Here is a 25,359-nt window from a genome sequence, read left to right as displayed (position 1 = left end):
GAATTCGGAGAAGATGTGTTCGGAAAATATGGTAAAGTAAAGGAGAACGTTTTGAAGATTTTGTAATTGAAGCATATTTGGGAGGTGTTGGTGCAACAGTTAATTTCTTCACCGAAACTTTCGATTTCTGGAATCAGACATGAAGAGAACTTTCCGGTGATTTTGGAACATTGCTGCACTAATGTGTAAAAATGCAGATGAACTGCTCAATTGGTGACGCTGGTGTATGTGGTACGTTTGCAGGAGAGTTGTTTTGAAGAGAGCTCTCAATCTTGTCTTCCTTGAACATGGAATCGGTGATTTGTTTTGCCTCTTCAAAATGGAACAAGGTGTTTTCACAATGTCGTTATTTGAATTTAGTTATGCGTCGAACATACGAAAGAGGCTTGTTTTATTGCAGGTGCTGGTATTATGGAATGTCATTTCTGTCACACGGTCGTAGTTGTTTTGGTTTTTTTTTTGTCGGCTTTCTAGTTGGGACGTTTCCAAGCGTTGATGCGAATTTAATTTAAAACCAGTGTCTCTGTTGGATTGTCGACGCCAATGCCCATCATACTGCCAGGATATGGTGACATGTACCAAGAGATAGACACAAGCAGATTTCCTTTAGATATAATAAAACGGCATACTTGTCCCTTCTGCTATAAAGAACCCAGCTTCAGGAACATTGTAAAAAAAATATTCTCGCCTACAACTGCAACTGCAAGAACACGTTGTGCGAACAGTGTGTTGATTCTTTTTGGATCACAAATACATTTGTTGCAGTCGTAGTTTCAGGGCTGCTTTCTTGGTCGCTGTGTTTGACCGAAATTTATTATTTAAGTTTTAATTTGATCTACGATGTCTTTGGGTTTGCATACATTTTGTGGTGTTTATCCTTTCTCTCTATAAATGGCTGCAGACGAGTGACATAGTAGTAGTTTTGCAGGTTGTTGAACGTCAGAATAACGCTGCCGTTGGGTACATCCTTCCCGTCAGTAAGCTTTATCACTGTGTTTATATCTTTATATCTTCACAAATGCTATTTGTAACTCCAGAGAATGGGTCGTAAACTTCAGCATCTTCTAGGACCCAACGGCATGCGTGTTGTATTAGGTCTTCTTTTAGATTGGTTTCAAAATAATCGATGAACAGTGCACTGCAATCAACAGAATGTATGGTGTTCAGATCTGTGAAATCGCCCATTGAAGACGTATGTAGCATGTCCTTGACCTGACTATAATATACAGGGCTGTCTTTTATTTTAGCATTATGGTCTTTTAGCCAGTATTAAATGTCTTTTTTTTATATGGTTCCAACAGTGCAAAAATCTGACTTGAGGTAGATTACTTAGAATGGATTTTTTTTGTTTTACAGCTTGCTTGCGGTCTGTGATGTGACAATATCAGGATTGGTTTTCTTCAAGTTAGGAACTAATCTTGCCATAGTTTTCCGAAACTTTTCGTGAAGCATGTCGTTCTTGCGGTCATGAATGAGGAAAATTGCAAGGAATATTGGAAAAATACGTACTTAAAAATAGTACGGAAACGTAGTAAAAGTCACTTATGTATCATAGGACAAAATTAAAGGGTCATCGGATTTCACGATTAAAACTTCGTTTAGTTCGGACAGAATGTCTGGATTGGATATGATACAGTTCGTAACTAGGTAAATAGTGATGTCATGAATTGCACCTTCGATATGATTTGCCATTTGTTAGGTGCTATAAATTTCTTCGTGCAAAAGCCGTGGGGTTTTGATTTTGTTATGAAGGTGTCGTATGTTTTTTTAATACTTATTCGGCATTTCTGGGTTCATCACGCCTTGGTACACACATGGAACACCGTTGCTTGCCATCTGCCTGTAAACGTTACCCGGGTGTTGTGTAGAAGCCTTTTCTTTGGTTGTTTGCAGAAGGCAGTGTTCTTCTGTATGCAGTCGAGTTTTCATTTTTGTCATTGCCACGTGGTCTTGGAACATATATTAACTGATCTCCGATATAATGAACTATGTTAAACCGACGTCTTTGTTCATATAAGCTCTTCGTTAAAACTGGTCGGTACCTTTGGAGTCACCTGTTTGCATGTTCGGATTATAGCTCGAACAAATAATGATGGGTTATTATCTGGAATACTGATGGGTTATTTTCTGGAATACTGATGGGTTATTTTCTGGAATACCATGGCCATCTCGATTGATAAATAATGATGGGTTATTTTCTGGAATACCATGGCCATCTCGATTGATAAATAATGATGGGTTATTTTCTGGAATACCATGGCCATCTCGATTGATAAATACTGATGGGTTATTTTCTGGAATACCATGGCCATCTCGATTGATAAATAATGATGGGTTATTTTCTGGAATACCATGGCCATCTCGATTGATAAATAATGATGGGTTATTTTCTGGAATACCATGGCCATCTCGATTGATAAATAATGATGGGTTATTTTCTGGAATACCATGGCCATCTCGATTGATAAATAATGATGGGTTATTTTCTGGAATACCACGGCCATCTCGATTGATAAATAATGATGGGTTATTTTCTGGAATACCATGGCCATCTTTATTGACCCACATATCCTTCGCAAGCCCAGTCTTTCACTTTTGATTTATCATCATCAGTACGTAGAAGGCACACTTCTCCGCCTTTGGGTCAATATGGCGTAATAAATGAAATCTTAACTTTGTCTGGATCATTTAATATTGAACTGATTAGTTTATGGTCTAACCTTTGGCAGATGTCATATAAATAAATGTGTTGCCAGTAGCACCACCACCATCTTCTTTTACTGCGTTTAGGTACAGACTGTTGGACTTCTGGTACTGTGGTTGATGCTGACCTGATTTGTGTAACTGTATTAAGGTGCGATACTTTGGTTTTAACTAGTACATGCTGATTGGTACCGATAGGTGGTAAAGATGTTGCGTTAACTGTAGGTACGGACTGCTTGTCTTTGGATCCTGGAGTTGATTCTGGCCTAATTTGTATAACGGTTGTGCTCTTGAAACAAAGACGTAGCCCATCCCTGCTGAGTAAATGACGCTGTAGATGTCCATTTCTGAGGAAATAACGGTGGTCGATGAAATGGGTTCTGTTGTATTTGTTTAAGTCCTTAGTCTGGGAATGACCGTCACGAGAACAGGGCGAGACATGATATTGTATTAAACTTTACATCTGTGCTGATTAAATTCGAGAGATCTTAGTAAATTTATTGATCAGTTGCAACCAATACGATTAAAATTTGCCAGTTTGTTGATGGAACTATTTCGATTTGAGCCAACCGAAAGTTTAATTGCAGTCATTTGGAACAACAACAAAACGAATAACTCAAACATCTTCTGCAAACTGTGGCTTGGAATGTGTTGACACTAGCATTTTCTTTTCTGCCGAAAATACAGAAAAGCCCAAAATCAAAAGAACGCTTAATTGTTCGGCGGGTCATTATAATGGTTTCGTGATCTTTGTAATATATGAGCATTTGAGTAGTCATACATCAACCTTGTGTGCGTAAAGTAACATATAATATATGCATTATCAATTTTGTTGATGTTTAATTCCCTTATTTATTTCCAGAACAAAAGAACTTGAAATTGACTTAAAATACCAAAAATTAAAATTGTATTCAGTTTGTTATTTATTATAAAACGAAACACAATATCCTTATCTGGGACATTTGTACTAAATTGGTCTTCCTTGGGTGACACATGTTAGTCCTCATAAAACACATTTTTTTCAGGTAAAATACAAAAAGAAAATGTGCGTGTGTATATATATATATATATATATATATATATATATATATATATATATATATATATATAATGTGTTTTTGATACGGTGATTGGTGGTACTGGTACGGCTTACACTTTTTAGTTCATACCCTTAGTATGGTTTTCTGACCCTATTTCCACTACTCTTAGTTACATCAGGGGGCCTGTTATTGGCATCTGACATGATGTAATGGCAACTTGCACGTGGAATTACAATAGCAAGCTTCACAAAATCCGGTATTTTCGGAAACCATGACAACGGGGATGGTGCAGAGTGATATTGTAGCATAGCATCTTTATCAGACTGGTTTGCAATGTCAAGTCTTCGGGTATATGAGGGTTAACAAATAGGGTGCATCTTTTTATACTCAAGTACACCATTTAGAACATTATATTTATACTGTGTTGCTGATGTAACGTTCCTTAAAAAATAGGATATATTAAATGAAGTATTACTAATAGATATTATTATTAAATCTGTTACTTTCAGTGTTTACTTATCATGTGACGATATCAAATTTCTCCATGTTAATAATTAATATATTATCTGTGGTTATCAACGTCCATTTCATTACACATTTGCATTTGAGTTTTATTGTTATGTGTTTGTATAAAAGTTCATCCGCTACTTTGTTACCATGATGTTGTTGTTTTGTATTTAACGCCATTTCTCAACGCAAGCCCGTTGGCCTGTATAACCTGTAGAGGAAGAAACCTGGAAACCCTGGTAAGAACTACTGACCCGCTGGAAACTACTTGCCATGAAGGCATTGTGCCAGTTAGTAATCATTATTAATTGTAATAATGTTAATAATAACTAATTGTGACAATTAGTAATAATTAATTCAAATATCTCCATTTTTTATAATCCCGCCGACCATACCATAATATCACTCGATTCTGTTTGTACTAATTAGTAATGAAAGCATAAAATACCATTAATTCAGTTACTCACTGTCTCAGTTTTAAGAAGATGCCGATTACTATATAATAAACATACTATCACTCTATTTACCGGTATTAATTACTAATTATAATATCAACAGTCAAAGTCTGTTTTGTTTTAAAAGAATGCTTAATGGAATGTAACGAATCTTTTGCAGTGTACAGGCACAGTTCTGGTAGGAGTCATTTATTTCACCAAGAAACTTTAAGGTTTCGTTGGACAGATATATTTCCCATTTCAGGCATGCCTCACACACACACATTATTATTAGTTATGACATCCTCCTTGCATTATCCACATTGCCAATGTGATTCTCTGGCTCTTTTGAGACGATACATCATCGTAAGTGAAGTTGGGAAACGAATTTTCTAGAACAATGTTCAAGAGAATGCCGACTTTTTTTTTGGCGTAAACCAAATTTAAAGACTTACTAAATATTAGTACCAGTCTGGTATATAAGTGCCCCAAAGCTGTGTTGATACAGACGAACGAATAATGGGAATGATGTCATGTGTTCTTTAAAATGTGCAATTCTGCCGCGTACATACCTGTCCAGAACACACCAGCGTACAGTATAGAAACATACCCGTATATGGTGACAGCCGTGTGGCCACGAAGTTCAAAAAGACCACGGTGGATAGTGTTGTGGCATTTCCCCACGGATTTACAAGTTGTCAAAAGGACTTTTTCTGGAAATGGTATTAACGTACCATCAAAAGGACCCTTACACTGACGGTTGCTTAAGAGAGGCGAGAGATACCGATAGGTGTCTAAAACGTACACCGATGTGTTGTAAAAAGAACTGTCTGCAAAAAAAAAAAATCTTTAATTTTATGCATAGTTAAATTCAAACCATTCACATCGTCCACATGGGGGGGGGGGGGAGGCCGACTTATAAGACTCATCAAATACAAAATTAAATATTTTTACTGCCCAATAAAAAGTAATAACCTATAAAATATGTTTTAAAAAATCACTTATAGGCTTAAAACAAACAAAATCAGAATTTGGCAATCAAAATTGTTGCACGTGTAAAACATCTAACATTCAATGTAATATGTTTAAAAAGGTTGGTTTTGATGAAAATATAATTACTAATTATTACAAACACATCACAGTTGTCGCAACTAACAAATCCCAACATTGAAAGTAAAAATACTTTTACTAATAATTGCAAAAACAATTATATGAAAGTTCGTGTATTCATCCAGACAACTAACTCGTATTCTAATTAACAACAAACACATGTTATTAAGCGTATAATGAACATATGTCCGAATATTGTCAGGTCAGTTTATTTTCTTACTCAGAACTTATACCACATGTTTCAGTCCAGCGCTGTGTCATCGATATTCAGTACACAACAGAGGAAAAATGTAATCTTTGAGTTGACTTTTCACCTGGTCAGTATATCTGTGCTCTTGCACCACTCAATCATTCATTGTATAAAACCAGTCTGCTATAATCTGCATATACCTCTGTATACTAGGGCGAGAGAATAGTTGAAGGAGGGAGGGGTGAAGTAGAACAAACCTACAATAATGCTGTAACAGGTACAAGTGCTGAAAATCGAACCCGTGACCAACCAAAACAAAAAAAAAAGACAAACATCTAAAGCAGTGGCGTCACTCGGGTTGGTGTCACCCAATGCGGTAGCTCATGGTGTCACCCCCATGGTCCTCCTTCCGTAACAGACCATACAGAATCCTTAGTAATGTCATTTTGGTGTCACCCCCTCTCATGGTGTCACCCGGTGCAGTCCGCACCTACCCCCGCATCCCCCTAGTGACGCCACTGCTGTGCCTGCTAGTCATGTATTTAACTATGATCGGTTATCCACTTATGAAATCCGACTAGACCGAGCAGTGTGTGCTCTGTAAAATTTGCAATTTTTCATTTTGGTGTCACCCCTCTGAGATGGTGTCACCCGGTGCGGTCCGCACCCCCCGCAACCCCCTAGCGACGCCACTGATTTAAAGTATCACAACCAGACGGGGATATGCAATAGGAGAGGTGGAGGGGGATTTTCCAGCTTGTTATCCCGAGAAGAATTAAGAAATTACGTAATTGAGCAATGTAAAGGAGGGCAAAGGCTGTGGTTGAAAAGAACGCTATTACGTATTTCAGGGAAAGTACTCTCTACGAGGACGAATCCGAAGAACAAGAACACTCAGATTATAACGAAACAAAGAGACAGGAGAGCCCAGATATAACGTTCACAACGTCTACGCCCTTTCATCCGAAGCGTGAACGTCAGAGTACGCCTTCAGAGGACGAGAGAGTCGAAAAGGGGTATCCAGCCCACCAAAGGGGAAGAAAACGCCAAATGACCATCCCAAAACAAACAATAAAAATTGTATAATACAGAGCAAGGAACAAAGTAAACATATGGGATCAAGATGACAAGGGAAACGAAAACATTGAGACCAACGACATGGAGATGTCATTCAACAATGGGACACCTTGAACTAACATGTACAAAGAAAAACGTAAACCTTTTGAACAGTACGAAAAAAATGCTAAAAACGGAATTGATGTACACCATACACAGTAATAACACTGCTGACTGAAAGAAGCTTTGAAAAGAGTGCACACAAAAAAAAACTTTAGGAAGAGGAGGATCAGGGAAATAAAAGAAGGGAGGGGAAATTAGAGGAATTATATAACTTGGCCAGGGGCTTATATAGAAGAGCTGAGATTAAGAAGGGTCAAGAAAGATCCGTAACAGAAATTAATGTTCATAAGATTATTTATACAGACAAAAATCATATCTTTGAACAAACACAAAACTACCATGAAAGAAGATATAATTCGCAAAATATTAAAAACGAGGTAATCGAGTACTACTGCCAAGGAGTACAGATTGCGAAAATAAAGAATCATTTTAGAGCAATGTGTGACGAGCCCATACACGATAGCGAAATTGAAAAAAAATAATTATTGCAGGTCTGAAAAGGGGGAAATACTCCATGTACTAATGGCGTAACAGTTGATTTTTTTAAAAAAACCTTTAAGACAAAAAAACTGCGACCGATTCTAGAATCACTATACAGTAATATACTTTTAAGACGGGAAATGTCTACAAACTGAGAGAGGGGATTATAAATACTATATATAAAGGAAAAGAGGATGCAATTATGTGAACAAAAATTGCGTCCTACATCGTTACTCGATATACATTATAATATAAGTCATAACTTAGTGGGTAGAGTCTAGAACTGTCTAATACAAATAAATACAAATGAGAGCTGTGTTAAAAAAGGACGTAGTATCAAAAATAATATTCTCCACATATGTATATATTTTTTTAAAATATGAAGGGAACAAATGTGCAATGATCCTTTTTGACCAGGAAAAGGCTTTTGATCGACTCGAATTCGACTACGCAGAATTTTTTTTTTTAAGACAAATTTGGCTTATGAAATACCTTCCAAATATGAATCAAGACAATATATACTAATATTTTCTCTAAAGTATAAATTAACGGCGCAGCAACTGAAGCTTTCAGAATTAGGAGATCAGTGAGACAAGGATGTATAAAATAAATCATGACAGAGATATCAAGGATATTATTAGACCCAACTTAAAAACGAACTAAAAATGTTTCAACATGCCGATGATTGTACGAACGTTATAAAGGACCACTCCTCTTTCAAGCATTTTCAAAGGGAGTATTATGACTTTGGTAAATCCTCAGGATCTATGATCAACCATGATGAATTTTATTCATAGGAAATTGGAGTGAGAACCACCTGGGGTTTTCCACACACATGATTAAAGTTAATGACCAAACATGTTTGGGAAGCATTACATATTTATTGGTTTGGTTTTACTATGAAACACAAGACTAACATATATAGGAATAATGAATTGTGTAGACTAATAGGACCATCAAGGAATATATATATATATATATATATATATATATATATATATATATATATATATATATATATATATATATATATATATATATATATTGAAAGATAAACTATATGGAGGTAGGAAAATTATAGAAACATAAGTCAAATAATTCAGAAATATTTTACCAAAAAATGTCATTTTTAAAGTGCACTTGAGAAATCCGGATAATGGAATAAGTTTAGAAAAAAACTGGGCATGAATTGTGTCATCCAAGAAACAAAGCACGGTTCTGAAATATCTAGACTACGTATGCTTAACCGATGAAGTAGCCATACATCACCATATTATAAGAATCATGCCCATGTGCCATTTATGGGTCATTTTTCTCCAAAGAACAAACCTGAAAGGGATATCATAATAGGGAAAATAACAGAAAGGAACACTTGAATAAAAGACATCTACTGTATACGGATAACATGCCTAACAATGATTTTTTTTTATTGAAAAAAAAATAACTATCAAGTATATAGCAGAAACGACCAAGGTCAAACACAGGAATATGATTGTGAATATCATGCTATAAGCAACTGTGTAACTGTAAGCATTATATATATATATATATATATATATATATATATATATATATATATATATATATATATATATATATATATATATATCTCCAAAGAAGAACATCTAATGGTATATAAACACTGCCAACATTTTTCTTCTTTTCAATCTTTCCCCTCCCCCTTTTATCTTCGTTATTATTCTTTAAGTTTATTCATGTTTTTACTACCTTTCGACTTAAGCTATAAACATAAATCAAAGAAACACATTAATGTCATAGGCACTCATTGCACTATGATCAGACAACATACACAACATAAAACAACACACGATTTTGTTTTGCTATTTTTAAAATAAAAATATTACTAGAGACAGGGATCAGAGAGTATCAACACAAACATCGTTTTATCTTATTATTTTTCAGTAATTTAAAAACATTAAAATAAATAAAACGACTAAACAATGATGAAGATCATAGTAAGGCCAGTCCACACACGAAAACATTATAGCAATATTATAATATTATATATATATATATATATATATATATATATATATATATATATATATATATATATATATATAGCATACACAGGACAATATGGTAGATCCAAGCCAAGGATTTAAAACAAAAACACAAGGACAATGACGTGGAAACCAGACAACATAATATATGTCTGCGGAAGGGAGTATCTGTTATCTAAAACAATTAAGAACTCTTCCGACAAAAACGGGAGGAAAATATTGGGACATGTTTATTCAGAAACCAAAATTAATAAAAAAAATTCTATATATAAATAACATATTGAAACACATGAACAAAACTATCTAAATTTGTTTCCTCAAAATTCTCCTTGATTAAAAAACAATAAAAAAAAACACAACAAAAAACAAGCAAGCATCTACATCTATTTGGGCAATACTAATAAACATGAAAGCCTATATAAACTTTCAGACGCGATGGGGGGGGGGAGCGCTTCAAAACATAACTAAAAGACGAAAAAGTGCCCCCCCCCCCCCTCCACCCAAAATGCATATACATCTAAATGCAAGCTGACTGACCTGGTTCACCAATGCTGTACACCATTTCAAGATTTCCTTTATAAAAGATCTAGATCCAAGGCAACATATTAACATTTAAAACCTGGGCAACATCGACAACAAAACATTCCAGAAGGCGGGGTTAAAACAGTTTTCTCACGATCGCAGCCAGTCATTGAAGAGAATACTGCACAATAATTTCATGGGCTTATTTGGACCAATCAGAATCACACAAAGTGATATGTTCACACGTTATAATATAAAAAAAATATGAAACTGCACACACGATAGGCAAAGTGTACCGACTATGTGATAAATCAAATTATTGCATGTTTTTGTTGTTTTGTTTTTTAAATGGATCTTAAACTGGCGCACCTTTAACTTCAATTGTTTCTTTTTGAGTATAGGGTTGCATCTTTATCTGACTGCTAGGATAGCCCTACCCAATTCTGATTCGTCATCACTCTAAAAATGGCAAATAAATATTGCCATATTTAGCAGACCTACTACATAAAAATACACCAATAAATAAGTGTGAATGCAAATGCGAACAAAACATCATATCACGTTATTTGTACCACTAAATAAATAGGTTAGGCTTTGACCTTGACCTTTTACCTCTGACCATAATATCATTATATTGTTTCCTTACCCTAAAGTACAAGTAATGCAAAATTTTATTAAGGTAGGTCATGTTCTTTTCTTGGTTACATTAACTTTGACCTATGAGCTTTGTAGACCAAAGTTATTAGAGATATTTCTTACCCCAACCGAACGCCATCCACGATGTTTAGGAGCTGTAAATGGCGGACAATTAAAGTTATTGTGTGGAAACAAATTAATCGACATACAGATGGGTGAGCATATGAATATTTTGCCATATCCAGCAGACCGACTTACGCATTAAATGCATATAAATACGCAAATAATAAACATAGATGCAAATGTGAAAATATCATGCATTATAAATATATGACAAATATATATTTACAAAAACACATACACGTCACTCATGCCAATATATATTACAGAAGCTAAAATATCGTAATAAAAGCAATCATACAATACAAATACATATCAATGTACACATCCCTGATACAGTCTACAATCATATTCTTTGGTAAGTCAAAAACTGCAGCAGATCACATGACACAACATCATGCATCTTTCCAGATACAGGAATATAACCAATCAAACTACGGAACACGTTTATGTACAGTAAAAGCCTTGAAAGACAATGTGGCTAGATGTTATCAACGTGCATATGGCTTTACCAAGTCATAGCAATTAGCAACTGCATATAAATCATGTTCCACGCGATGTGCCTTTTCGATACATGCCCACACATTTAGTGAGAAAAGCAGTTTTAGAATGACGATCTCTCCAAAAAAGTGAAACATATATAACCTTGACCTAAATAATTGAGTATCACCAAATGGAAGGTTACAATATTGCCTGCTATGTGACCTCGATCTTGATGTGAATGGTACACCAACTTGAACACCACTCTTATGCGTTTGATATTTAATAATTAAAACGTTTGTTGCCATTCATACATATAATTTATAAGGGCGTAGAGAGCCCTAGGGTACGAAACACCTGGACCTCTCCTAGTTCTTGTTCAAACAAAAAAATTCTTTTATAATATTAAAAGGTGTTGTTCGTCTCGGGCTCCTTACTGGTCCTGCCCCAGGGGATATATCCCCAGTTGCCCCCTCGCTTGTCGGCCCTGATCATCTAATCCAAGAATTCTGGGTATGTTGTAGGGGATCCAATTTTATGCTGTTTAACTTTAAACTTAGCCCTTTCTTTTTCAAGTGTATGGCAGTTGTTAAAAATATGCTCTATGTCTTCTGGGACCCTGCAGTGGTAGCAGTTAGGGTTATGTGGTTGTGGTCCTATGTACTGTCCGAATCTGTTAGCCAGCTTGGTTTTGCCCGTGAGTATTCTATTTATGAATTTTTGTTCACTGCCTTTTGTTTTGGGTGGTTTCCTATTTCTACATACTTCTTTAATGATGGTTTTTAGTTTCCTGCCTTGAGTGCTTGTGTTCCATAATTCCTGCCATTTATTATCAATGAGGGTTTTAGATATGCTATTGAGTTCGCATATGCTATAATCTAGGTTGATGTGAGTGGTTTCGTTTAGTTTTTGTTTAGCTGTTATATCTGCCATATCGTTACCTGGTATGTTAATATGGGATGGTATCCACATAAATTCTACTTGTAAGTTATTATTGTTCAGTATTTTTAACAATAAATTGGTTTGCCTAAGATAGTTTTCTCTTGATTTGGTGTTGTTATCCATGAACAGATTATGGTAAGTTACTTCAATGTCTCGGTCCCACTAAGGGTAAGTAATGACAATTCGGTGACCATCGAGCATGTTCTACGTAGGCCGAATCTTGCGGTTCCCAGTGGTGAAGTGACACACCGCAACTGAAGCACTTGACTTTATCTCCTTCGCCCAAGTAGAAAAATCCGGCTCTGGCTAATTCTTCGGGGGTCGGTCCTTCCAGATACTTAGGCCATTTTCCTTTGAACGATTGAAGACGATTTTCAAAGTCGCAGTATTCCGATAAACGCACAGGGAACGAATATTCGTCTTTCACAGGTTCGTTTCGATGAGGGTTGAGTGACATGGGCAGGAGTTTGCTCAGGGCTGGATGACATCCGTAGGGGGGTAGACGTGAAGGTGAACATTCCCCTTTAAAACGAAACCCAGTAAAATGTCCAAGAGGACGAGCGGCATCACTTTCGCATCCCTCAGGTTTGACACGCACAGCATCACTTTCCATGATAGGGGTCGTGAGAACAAAGTTCCCATGATGCTTTACGGCATCGCTCAGGTCACAACGTACAGCATCGTACCCATCGCAAGGCTCACAATCGCATTCCACTTCCGAAGCCTCACACTTGAATTGTGCCTTTCTAAACAACTTGTTCTGTGTTTCTCTGAAAGTATTCATCTTGTTCGCTCGGTCTTGGTAGTCCCAATGAACTATCGATCTTGACCATAGCCCCTTTTTATACTAGTCGCAATGCAGTCTCAAGCTTGTACAGCTTTCCTTTTTTATGTTTTTTATGTCTTGTTCTGGAAGGTACCGTCTCTAAGGTACCGTCAACATTGTGCCGTAGTGTGATGGGTGGAAAGGCCATAGAAAGGTAAGGGCAGTGCGGAGACCATCGAGTATGTTCCAGAATAGCCGAATCTTTATAGATACATAGATCCATTCGTAACTTCAGTCCGCAAGCGAAACACTGTACCTCGTATCCCAATCCTGACTCAGGTCCCAAGTAGACAAATCCTGTTCTAGCTAAAACATGCGAAGAAGGTAATCCTTCCCTATCCGTAGGCCATTTCTGAAACGTGTCCAATCGACGGGCACAATCACAATAGTCAGGTAAGAAGACTGGAAAATGGTAGGGTTTGAACTTGGAGTTCTCATCGGGTTTCTCACTCGATTCTTGCTGTGGCGAAGTCATCCTTCTAGCAGGTGACTATCCTCTTACAACCAATGTTTTATACCAACGTGTCCATACGGTAAGGTGAAATGATTGGGAAGTCGAACTCGCTTCTGGTACACGATTTGATAGACTTTTTCCAAGGGCCGACTGACGATGTGGTGAGTGGGTAAACGTACAATCTTGTTCGGTTGATAGGTGGTCACTTTAAAGTGTTCATCCTCTCTCGATTGTAAGGCTTCTTTCAATACCCCAAATTTCACCACACGATTGGTACGATAATTCAGAGTCAGTCCTTTCACTTTGCACGTGGTGTGCACTTTTCCTTGTTTGTCCCGGTATTCGTAGCCGTAATTTTTGGGACCGCCACTGACGAAACTTAGAATCTTGTCGTCGGGATGCTCGTCTGTCCAGGCTCCTAAACGGTCTCCTTCGATGTTAGGGTGCTGTTGACTCGGGTGATGGATGTAAATGCAACTGTCCGTGTCAAAGTACAGGACGCGTTCTTCTAACAGTTCTAAAGCTTCGTACAATTTTAAGCGAGCATGGGCTGTCACGTAAGCCGCAATGATGACATTTCCAAAAGGGTCGTCTTGTACAAAGTCCAGATCTTCTTCGTAATTGACCAAGATTAAATCCTCGCGAACGACGTCCACGTGTTTCATGTATTTGGTTTTGTCGTGAATCATCTGGAAGTAGCGGGAAGGTTCTGTCAAATATTACGTCTTGGGTAAACACGGTCGTTGTGCCATTTTACCCCACAAGCAATTTAACATCACTTTGGCAAACGATCGCCTGCCTTCGTTTTTCTCGATGTGGTCTAAAGAGATGCCTTCTTGTTCGTAGTATTTCTCTTTGAATTGTATTTGGTCTTCGGGAGTGTGACACCAGGACGGATAGCCGCTGGCTTCTTGCTTCAGTTTCAAAAAGGCATCCACGTAGTCAGCGAAAATGCCTTTCTGACTGGGGTCACCCTTGTGGTATTGTTGTGTCTTGGGAAAGTGGCAAATTTCGTACACTTCTAACAGTCGGTATCCCATGTCCAGAGCTTTGAACAATTCTACGCTGACCCACGTTCCCGTCAAGGCACGTTCTTCCTGGCTGTGATGGCAAAGCTGGTCTTGGTTGCACGTTTCGGCACAAGTACGGCACAAGGGAAACATCAGTTTGCCTTGACAATGGTGAGGTAAGACGGGATGGTATAGGTTCGTGGGAGGCAAAACTTTACACTTGATCAAGCCTTCGTATTGTCGAATGTTTTTCAGGTCGATGTGTTCCGTCAGCAATTGCGGGTGCCCTACAGGAAAGCGACAATATTTGCACACGTAGGGATACAGCGAACACACGTCCAAGTATTTGATTTCTTCTCCTTTCTCTTCGTCCGCTTGGTACAACAAACAGGTGGCATTGGTCCTTCCTCCGTACAAACTATCCCTCGGGTTCAGCGGGTCCATGAACTGGTAACTTTCCACGAGGCGTTTAAACTCGGGATCGGTTTTCATACCGTGATCGTACTCGTGTTCCCACATTTCCACCACTTGGTATCCTTCCTGTTCCAACTTTAGGCGCCGCTGACAAAAGTGTCCTGGTACAAGTCTTCCATGGTTCGTTGTAAAAACTGATTTTTAGTGCTACGGTCAGGGTAACAGACGGGACATCCGTGAAATAAGCAACCGTTAAACTCGTACACGATCTTGGGGTTTTCTAAGTCCCAGCCATCAACCGAATACGTTCGGATGGTCTTTTCACCCCCTCCGTTGCGGGCATGCTGAATCCATTTGTCTTCCTTGTCGCACAAGTAATGTAACCAACGTAGGGCTTTGACCGAGTATTGACGTTTGAGAAAGTGGGTCGTTTGAGGGCTGATGACAGCCACGGTGTTTTCAGGCATGAATCGTTGTCGATACACTAAGGAACACGCTTTGGCAATGGTGCAAGCTTCTTTCAAAGGATCGACCCCTCCGTGTTCCATGAACAGTTCTCGAAATTTTCCACAGCAACGCCGTAAAATGTCCACGTCGGAACGACAATACTTTAGCATTTCTTCCTGAAAGTCGAAAGGGTCCGAGGCGTGAGCCTGGTACCAAGCGTAGAAAGCTTCTCGTTGTTCGGTACGCATGTTGTCGGGGTCGTAATAGTGAGCCTCGGGCAAATGGGGTAGAACGGCGTGTTGATTGGCTTCCGTATTGAAAAAGTGTGGAAAGTACCCTTTAGCCATTTCTGTCATTCCAAACGTTTTAGGCATTCGACTCAAAGGCATGGCCAAATAGCTCATCGAATCTTTAAACTGTACTTGTCCCACTTGCATGAAAATGATTTTGGCTCCGTTCAAAGTCACTTTAGGACGCTCGGTGCCTTGTTCCGTATAGTATCTCAAAAGAAACTGTCCATCGTATCCGGAGAAATTGTGAGCCATCAACGTGGCATGACGATGACAATCTCCGTAACGTTCGATGTCCTCTTTGCTCCACGTCTTGTCGATGAGGTCTAAGACCCATTGGGCAAAATCGTTCAGCGTCTTTGGTCCTCGAAAGATTTTTTCACGCCCTCCAGGAATCTTGCTGCAGTGAGGGCAATGACTGAAGATAGGTTCTTGAATGCACTTCTCGCACGCTCGATGAGCCACGCAGAAATTAGGAATGTGAATGCCAGTCTCTTGCATGCATTCGAAATCGAAAAAGATGAAATTGCCTTTCTTCTTGTGACCGTCCTCTTTCTCTGGTGGGGGTTGGTATTTTTGCACGTAGCATTGGTGTTCCAAGTCTACGATGTGGTGACAAATGTGACATTTTTTCTTTCCTCGACATACGTGTGCCTTGGCATTATTGGTAAGTATGCCTTATCCACAGGTAGGGCACAATCTCAGCAGTTGACAAGCACATTTCTTCTGTGAACCTTGTGTTTTCAGATGTTGTTGGTAACAGGTAGGGCTGACAAACGTGCGCAGACAAGTTGAACAAGGCACTGGTCCTTCGCTCAGACAGGGTGGAGAGGCCAAACATCCTGGGCATTTCATTCCACAATGCTTGTGTTGCTCTCGATTGTTATAACCATAATCACATTTCTCACAGTAATATCTGTATCCCAGGAATCCGGTGATGGTGGTAATGGTATCGAAATGGTCATCGTGATAATAAACATGAATGTATTTTCCGTCCTTAAAATCTTGGCCTCGAAACAACAGAGGCCCGCGCATTTCTTGAGGGTGCACTTTCAAGTTGTATCGTGGAGCTAGGACATCTTGCAATTTTTGCATCTCAGGAATGCCACAGGGTGTGTCTTTGGACAGGCCAGCTTGTTGCAACAGGAGTTCTGCTTCGTTTCGTTGTTTGGCTCGATAGGAACGTTGAATAGTGTTCCAGGTTCTTTTCCATTCTACCGTGTCGTTCTTGTTGGCATAGGTTCGTCCCACCACGATGGCACGGGCTAAACACATCTGGTCATGAGTGTTGTTAATTCGGACGAGACTCTTTTTGGTGTTGCGAAGGTCGTCCACCAATAACATCTTTTTGCGTCCAGTCCCTTGAGGAGGAGAGACGTGGGTCATGTCCAGTGTGGCTTTTCCATCGGTGATGTCAAACTGGTCATTAGATTGTTGTACGTGTTGAATCTTGTCCATGACTTTGGAAGCGGTCAATTCTGCAGGGGTACTAAACTCGATCCAAACAGGGGATTTCAAACCGTCGTGTTGTATGGAAAGTCTCAAGCGATCGTCTTCTTTGGGTTGACATTGTCGCTTGAGTGCAGTGAGCAAAGAATCCCACACCCCAGTGATGAACACTTCTGCTTTCTCTAACGGTACTTCAGCCTTGAAATCTTTAAACTTCACCGTGTATTTGTAAGCCGTGGTTCTAAATTTTCTAGAGGAGCGCTTTTCCGTCTCTCGAATGGAATAGTATTTTTCAGGGTTGACTAAGGGTGGTGAACTTGGTTTAGAGGTTTCAAATTCTGGTTCACTCATGTCCTCTTCAAAATCACTGGCATGAATTTGTGCCAAGATTTCAGCCCTGGTACGAGGCGATAGATCACGTTTCTGCCTCTTACTTTCTTCTTCTTTCTTCTCAAATGAATAGGATCGTTTCATCTTGAGTGAAAAACGTCAAATGACTCAAGTTCAAACACCATAGACTAATTTATAGTCATGGCAGACCAGCATATATAAAAGGGTGTGTGTCTTGTCCTTTCACTATTCATTTCACTCTCAAGCCGAGCACAACGATGGAGGAGACTAACCAAATCGAACTTTTCGTCAGAGCTTTGCGAGGGGTCATTAGAAAATTCTCTTCAGACCAGCCGACGGACTACTCTCCTTCCTTTCTAGATAAAAGTCAAGATACTTGCTATATCTGTCAGAAGAAAGGGCATTGGTCTTCAGAGTGTCCAGACCGTCAAAAAAGAACAAAAACAGGGGCTAAAAAAGACAAAAGTCAAGATACCTGTTATTATTGTAAAGAAAAAGGACATTGGTCTCCAGATTGCCCAAAAAAGAAACAAGAGGAGTCAGAAGAAAAGAGGAATTCTTCAGAAGAAGAGAGGGATTCTTCGGAAGAAGAGAGGGATTTTTCAGAGGAAGAAAGCAGACAGGTGAAGAAAAAGAAACAGGAGAAGAAAAGAAGAAGGGAAGAAAGTGAGGAGGAAGAAGAGGAAAAGAGTGTGACGGTGAAGAAATTTAAAAAACAGAGAGACTAAACAAGGAGAAAGATGAAGTCAATGAACTTTTAATTAAAGTGTTCTGTTGTGAATTGTGAATTGGATTGTAACAATGGATAAAAGAATAAATTAATGATATAAGGTAAGTGTCTCTGAGTTTTGATTTTAAAAATAAGAACGTACACTCACGCACTCATACAAAGACACGTACTATAAGGGTAAAATGGGCTGTTTACTATTTTTTTGAGTTATTGGCAAATTGAAATTGTATTTCTTTTCGAGAAATGTGGGTGGCCCTGAAAAGGGCCTTTTTTTCTTTATGGTGTAGGGGTGAGTTTAAGCAATCAACTTTAACTGCCTTAAGCCTTTGCCACGGCCAAGGCCTACTTCTGGACTGCGTAATGTTGATGATGATCATGATTGGGTTGAAATCACTAAGGGTGGTACGGTAGGCTTAGTCACAGGGTTGACGTGTTTAGCTCGGGAAGGTCGTATTCTCTTCGGTCGTAATAAAGAAGTCTGATACATTTGTTTCAGACTTCTTAACTCCGCTAAAATGTCCAACAGTACCCTGACCGTTTGATTTTCACCCTCTTGTTTCTTTGCTGCTACTTCTTCTTGCTGTTGTTTTTTTCTTACCTCTTCTTCTTGTTGCTGTTGCTGTAGGAGAAAAGCTTGTTCCGCTTCCTTTTGTCGTTGTATAAATTTCTCCAATTCTTCTTTCTGTTTCTGTCTAAAATTCTCCACTTGCGGTAATGAAGAAGGTAACGAAGGTTCCGGAACAAATTCTTGCGAGGTAAGAAAATCGACAAAATCCCAATGTACCTCTTCTGAAAGTAAGTCCGGGTTCCCTTGGACAGTCTCCCCCGCTGGTGCACCCCAATGGATCGTTTTCTGAGTTTCCGTCATGTTGAATCACTGTCACATAGATTGACTGCATATAAGCACTAGCGAATCTATATAGACTACGTGACGTCACAGACTGCTCTCTTCGGATTGGATGCGGACTGACTGAATTTTGTAACGCATGTTCGCATTGGTGAATGAACTCAATCCGTTTCAATCCTTCCTCTACCTATAAATAAGCACAGTTCACTGCATTGATTCACCTGTTCTCGTCGCTTCAAGATGTGGACCACAGTCGAATCATCCACCCTTGTGTCTTCCATGATGTTTAGGACGGACATGCTCATGTATGTCCGGTCCAAGTGGACCGTCGTCGACAAGTCAGACACCAGTCTGTGGATACGTAGGATCTACGTAGAAAGACAAGGATGCCTCAAAAGAGTGCATATTTACGGGCCAACAGTGAAGCGCAGCCTAAGGACAAGAAGAAGACCAATGCGGTGCCCTTTATGTTAATGGATACATTAACATAAACCCAAAGGCCCTTTTCAGGGCCAGCCATATTTCTCGAAAAGAGAATGACTTTTCAATTGCCTACCCCTTTTTTTAAATTTAAAAAAAAAAAAAATCCCCTGTTCAATTCCCCTTGTCCCTAGACAAGCCCAAACTCTATTCCCCCATGTTAAATTCCCCTTGTACGTAAAGTGACCCACGATTTATTCCCATGTTAATTCCCATTGTACGTAAAGTGGCCCACGATTTTTCGCCATGTTAAATTTCCATTGTACGTAAAGTGGCCCAGGGGTCTCTGTAATGCTAATTTCCATTGTACGTAAGGTGGCCCACCTTACTACTTCTCCTTCAATCATTCATTGGATTGTAATTTTTCCTGTTTACTGTTCTATTCTGGAAAAAAATATGCCGTATTACATGGGGTACTGTATTATAAACGTTTCAATACTGGCAGAATGAAAGCATGCATACATATCTTCGATTATTTAAATAATTAAATCAGTTTTAAAACACAGAAGTAAATAGAGTTAAAATGCAGTGCCAAGTTAAATCATCCTCTCTCTCTCTCTCTCTCTCTCTCTGTGCGCGATTATTTATGTGCATTATATTTAGGAGGATAACAAAATAAAACAGATTATGCCAAAAAATGAAAACATTCACTTGCCATGAAAAACATTAATATTTATACTCAGTTGAAAACAGAGAATTTCACTTATGCCACTAACTTGTTAATTTCTTGTGATAGTTGAAAGTGTCCAAAACTTTGCACAAGTATGCTAATGCGGCCGGCAGTCTACCAAAAAAATGGCTTGGCGGCCCGTATAGTATACTACGTTCAATACCTTGAAAAGCAGGCGACAATAATTGAAATTAACACCAATATTGGTCTTTGGAGAAGAGAAACTTAATCAAACAACACTGTTTTTTTCTGCATTCAGTCCCATTATTAAAAGATCGCAGAATTTCTAGTTGCTTTGAGAGGATAAACATTTATAATTTTTTTGTGTCACGTTAGTCATTACTAAATAATAACAAGAAATATGACAATGTTTGTTAATTTGAACGATAGAAAAAAGAATGGACTTATTCTGTTATTTAAACCTGACCAACGTTTTCTTTTTCTTTTTACTGGCAATGTGAATTTTTTTAAAAATTTGTTTAGTGCATAGATGCTTTTATACAGTGAAAACAATACAATTACTGTAATTATTTGTGTTTGGTAAATTGTTTGCTCATGCAACTTTTAAGGTAGGAAAAAGATTAGGCCTAGACAGGGAGCGGTAAACATGACAATACTATATATTTGACCTTGTAAATTATTGGGTCCGAAACGACCCACTACCTTGGGTACGAAACGACCAGCACACTGGGTACCAATTTCCACTGGGTACGACTTGGGTACGAAATGACCATGAGTCATACTTACAGAGGTATTTATAGCTCTCATTTACTTCCCATTCGCCTGCATTTTCTGCCCAAATATCATTGTTCTTTTTACTCTGTACTTTACTTTTCAATTAAAGCCAGTCAAAATATATTTTATTACATGTAATGACACAAAAATTCCTCTTTTCTCTCGATGAATCCGGTTGTGTTTGACATTCCGGCATGACATCTTTCTCGACTCTCACAATCTTTATAGTACGGATTCAACCTCGGGTGTTGCAACAAGATGTGACATTAACATTTCCGGTATCGTCCCATCAGGTTGGTAAAGAAGGCTATTAGTTATTAGTTATATTTCTAAACACCCATGTGTCTTCAACGTTATGTTTGCGTTTGGCCTCTTTGAAGGTATAAATTCTGCTGCCACGGTTGTATTTCACGAGTTATGACCAACTTTGTTTACCAAATTAAATTGTCATATGAATTCGTGTAATTACTCCCTGTTTTCGATATCTATCTATAAATACGTTGACGCAGTCACACTTGACTGTTAAGCAACTGATGGTGCGTGGTCAAAGATAAAGTAAAGATGGAAGTGATAGGATAGTCAGAAGAGTAATGACAGGAAAGGCAGAAATAAGTACAGGGTTGTCAGTGTACGTTTTCGTCCCTTCATACCCAGACGAGTCCGGCTACCGTAGGCGTAGCTGCAATGAGATATGGAATCTCAACCGGCATAGCCCTGAGAAGCATCAGGTCTTACTTGTGATTTTGGAAAGCTCCTGCTTGTGAGATAACAATTCAGGAGCTTCTTCAATTGTTGATGGTAATTTGTTCGAAGTACAGTAAAAGCAGACATAAGAGTCATTGTAGACCAGGAGCTATGACAACACTGTATTATATTGGAATTCATGTTATCATGGAGCATGTTATAGCAGGTTCCCCTGTACTTAGGGGATTAAGACTTTTTGGCCTTTCCAAGGAAGGTCATGAGAGAGAGTTTTTTTCTCTAGGTTCATGGATAAGGGTCAGATATGGAGATGAGATGTTTTGTGATTATCTTTGAAAATTATGCAATACATAACATTTTATATTTTTTGCTCAGCTTTGATGTTAACCTAAAATGTTAGGGAGAACTGTTGTTGTTGTTGTTGTTCTAGGTTTTAAAGCCAATTTTCAGCACAAGATAGGCTATACGTGGCTGCCAGTATAACTGGTGGAGGAAGAACCCTGGAAAACCCAGGGAAAAACCACCGACCCATGAAAAGCTACTGGCAGGCTTTCCCACATACCCACGCTAGCCGAGCCTTGGACTAGAACCCACGCAAACAGAGGTGATCTGGAACGGTGAGCGCTTTAGACCACTCGGCCACTCGGAGCCCCTAGGGAGAACAGTACTTTTTCATTTCAAAGTAATAGCATGAGTACAAACATATGTACATTTTTTAACTCTGTTGCAATGAGAATATGAATATAATTACATGTACTTGGAATTTTAGAATTCAGAAGTACAGATTTACTCTGCTCCATGTCTGGTTATATCAGCAAGAAAATGACATGCACCAAGCTTTGTGAATTCCTGTCTGGCAATTCAGAAGATCGCTATATATATAGAGAGAGAGAGAGAGAGAGACAGAGGGCATCACTATATTCCTGATACTGTAGCAGTCATGGATTCCACTTGGGCTTTGCCACTACATTTACTGCAGAAAAGTTAGTACAAGGCCAAATTGTTTTATTGGTACAAATGCTAATTAGATAATATCATCAATACATTATCATTTTTATAAAGTAGGAAAATTATGTTAATACATTAGAAACCGACAATGAATGGAATGCATTTCAAACCTTATATTAGCTGCGTTTATAATAGACACCACGAATCAACACCATGACAGTAGCGTAATCCCCAGTTCAAGTTTCCTCTGACCATTTCCACCTCATTTTGGACAGTTGACATTTATTGAAAAATGTTGGAATTCACCACCATGGGACAGATGCAGCATAGGGTAGGTGCATATTAGCAGGCCAAGCAAACTTAAATGATCTTACATCAAGACATACCTACATGAAATTGAGAGAAAGATGATTGTTTTTTTCTCAGAAATTGCAATTATAACATTCATTGTTTTTAATGACAGTGGCTTCTAAGCTCCCTCACTTGCTGAACCAGCAAACCAATATTCTGTTTCACTAACTTGATAACCGTGGGAACCCTAGCAGTAAGTTGTCCATTTGAACAGACCATGAAGGCAGAATTATACCATATATGTATGCCATTATGCCACCTGAAGCCATCAAAGAGATAAGCCAACTCTTTGTACTGCTGTGTTGCTGTTGTCAATTACTGATCAAAGTTGGTGGATACATGGAACTACAATTGCTTGAAAAGAACAGATCAGCTTCTGTCAGACTTTAATGTTGAGACAGTTAACTTCCAAGGCTTAAAATACATTTTACATTTTGTTGGTACACAAATACTGGCAGTCACATTTTTATCTGGAACAAGGACAGATTTTACCAGTAAAAATCTGCCATATTCTGGTGTAACAGAATTTCTGAGCAGTGGGATAATAACAAAAAGGATTTTTTAAAGACTTCTTGATTTGCCATGTGAACTCGTGTTTTCATCTCTTCTGGTGTTGAACGTGACTGTATAATCTTTAGTGATGACTTCCTTTATGTTCAGTTAATAATACTGTCTATAACTCTTGCACATTATAATTTCAGAACACATTGTGAGGGAGAAAAAATGTGAAGAGAATTCCATTGAGATAAAAGACTGATGGCAGAAACTGCAAGAGAGATCCGAGAGGGCTTTCTATGCCCTGTATGTATGAAAGATCTGGGAACTGTCACGCAGCTTCAGTCTCACTTTGAGGAGGCACACGGCAGCACAGAGGACAAGGCCGTTGGCCATCAGATCAAAGGTAGTACCGATGATTAGTTTCACAAAGCAAAATTCATTGCTGAAATGTTTCCATTAAACTTTATTTTTTTCATTTATTGCATGGCACACAACATTGGTTTCTTGGTTTCTCACTACAGTAGTCCCCTTCTATTTGTGCCACCCCTTCTGTAGTCAGAAAGTGACATTAAAAGAAGGGTGCCTTTCTAAAGAAGGATTACACATTTATGAGTAATTACTATGTATAACATATAAAAGGATCAATTAATGTGAAAATATTTTTTTTCTTCAAATAGTTTCATTTAAAAATCACATCAATGTTATGGAACAGTGTTTGAAACTTGCCACAAAATCCCAGAAGCCCACACAACCAGTGACCTTGGTCTTGTCCATAAGCAACTGGTCCTACATTTCATCATTTAAGAAGAATAACAAAATGACATTAATGACTCAGTGACCCCTCTCCTTCCAAATCTGGGGGATGCATGCCAGTTTAGAGGGACGAGTGAAAATTATAGTGCATAATGCACTAATATGTTACAAAAATGTTTTGCAACCTTAATTCAGCACTGTACTATCTTGTTTTTCTTGAGCACTCACATTATTGCAATAGAAGTATTTTCAAGTAAACTCATGAAAACATCTGGTTAGCCTGAATGAGTTGCACAATGGAATTTTCCATTCAGGATCTTATTCTCTACTTTACTGTTAGTATACACTCATTATCTACTTTCATTTAGTTTAATTATTGACTTCTCATCCTGAAACTGAGTTGAGAGCACTGTCTATATAAGGGAAACACTCCGAACTTGTTCCTGATGTGCAGTATAAGTACTTTACTCATCATAGACACTTTAATATCAAATTTCTCTCTTGCCTTGGACAAAGGTTTTATGTGTGTCATACAATGAAATTAGCTACGTTCATTTTGGGCTGGTGGTTATTCCAGGACTGGAAGAAAACAGTAACCCTCAATCTGAATTGAATGTAGTATGTCACTGGTTGACACACTGGTCTACAAATTTGATTCAAGTAAACAAAATACAAAGCTACAGAAAAACTTCACATTAAAGTGGCTATGAGGTGAAAAGTAAAGTATTTAAATCACAGCAAGGCTGGATTGTGACAAACTCCATGTAAGCCTTAATATGACCTCTTATGATACAATTCTTGGTGTATTCATAGGTAACAATCTTACTTGGTCTATTCACATTAAACATGTTTCAAGAAAGGTTAATTCTTATCTTTGGCTACTGAGGAAAATCAAAACATACATTCCTATTCAGCACAGGGTCATCTTTTATAAAAATTATATTCAGCCATATCTGGACTATTGTAATGTAATTTAGGGGTAATACCTCTAATTCAAACATAGCAAACACTTTTAAGACTCCAAAAGAGGTCTTGCC

The 25,359-nt window shown here is 38.3% G+C and overlaps 1 protein-coding gene across 1 annotated transcript in view; it reads left to right on the top strand.

Annotated features, from left to right (window-relative positions):
- The first annotated feature begins 21,270 nt into the window (after positions 1–21,270).
- Positions 21,271–25,359, top strand: part of LOC149789256 (rabenosyn-5-like) — a 37,868-nt gene continuing 33,779 nt past the window's right edge. Inside the window, exons 1-2 of the mRNA XM_089975428.1 lie at positions 21,271–21,363; positions 23,773–23,972. Coding sequence (XP_089831554.1) covers positions 23,828–23,972 — 145 coding nt within the window. The 5' untranslated portion in view covers positions 21,271–21,363; positions 23,773–23,827. The remainder of the gene's footprint in view (positions 21,364–23,772; positions 23,973–25,359) is intronic.

The sequence above is a fragment of the Sinohyriopsis cumingii genome, chromosome 11, assembly GCF_028554795.1.
Source record: "Sinohyriopsis cumingii isolate HCF-2022 chromosome 11, ASM2855479v2, whole genome shotgun sequence".
Taxonomy (NCBI): domain Eukaryota; kingdom Metazoa; phylum Mollusca; class Bivalvia; order Unionida; family Unionidae; genus Sinohyriopsis; species Sinohyriopsis cumingii.
This window is presented reverse-complemented; position numbering and strand designations above follow the sequence as displayed.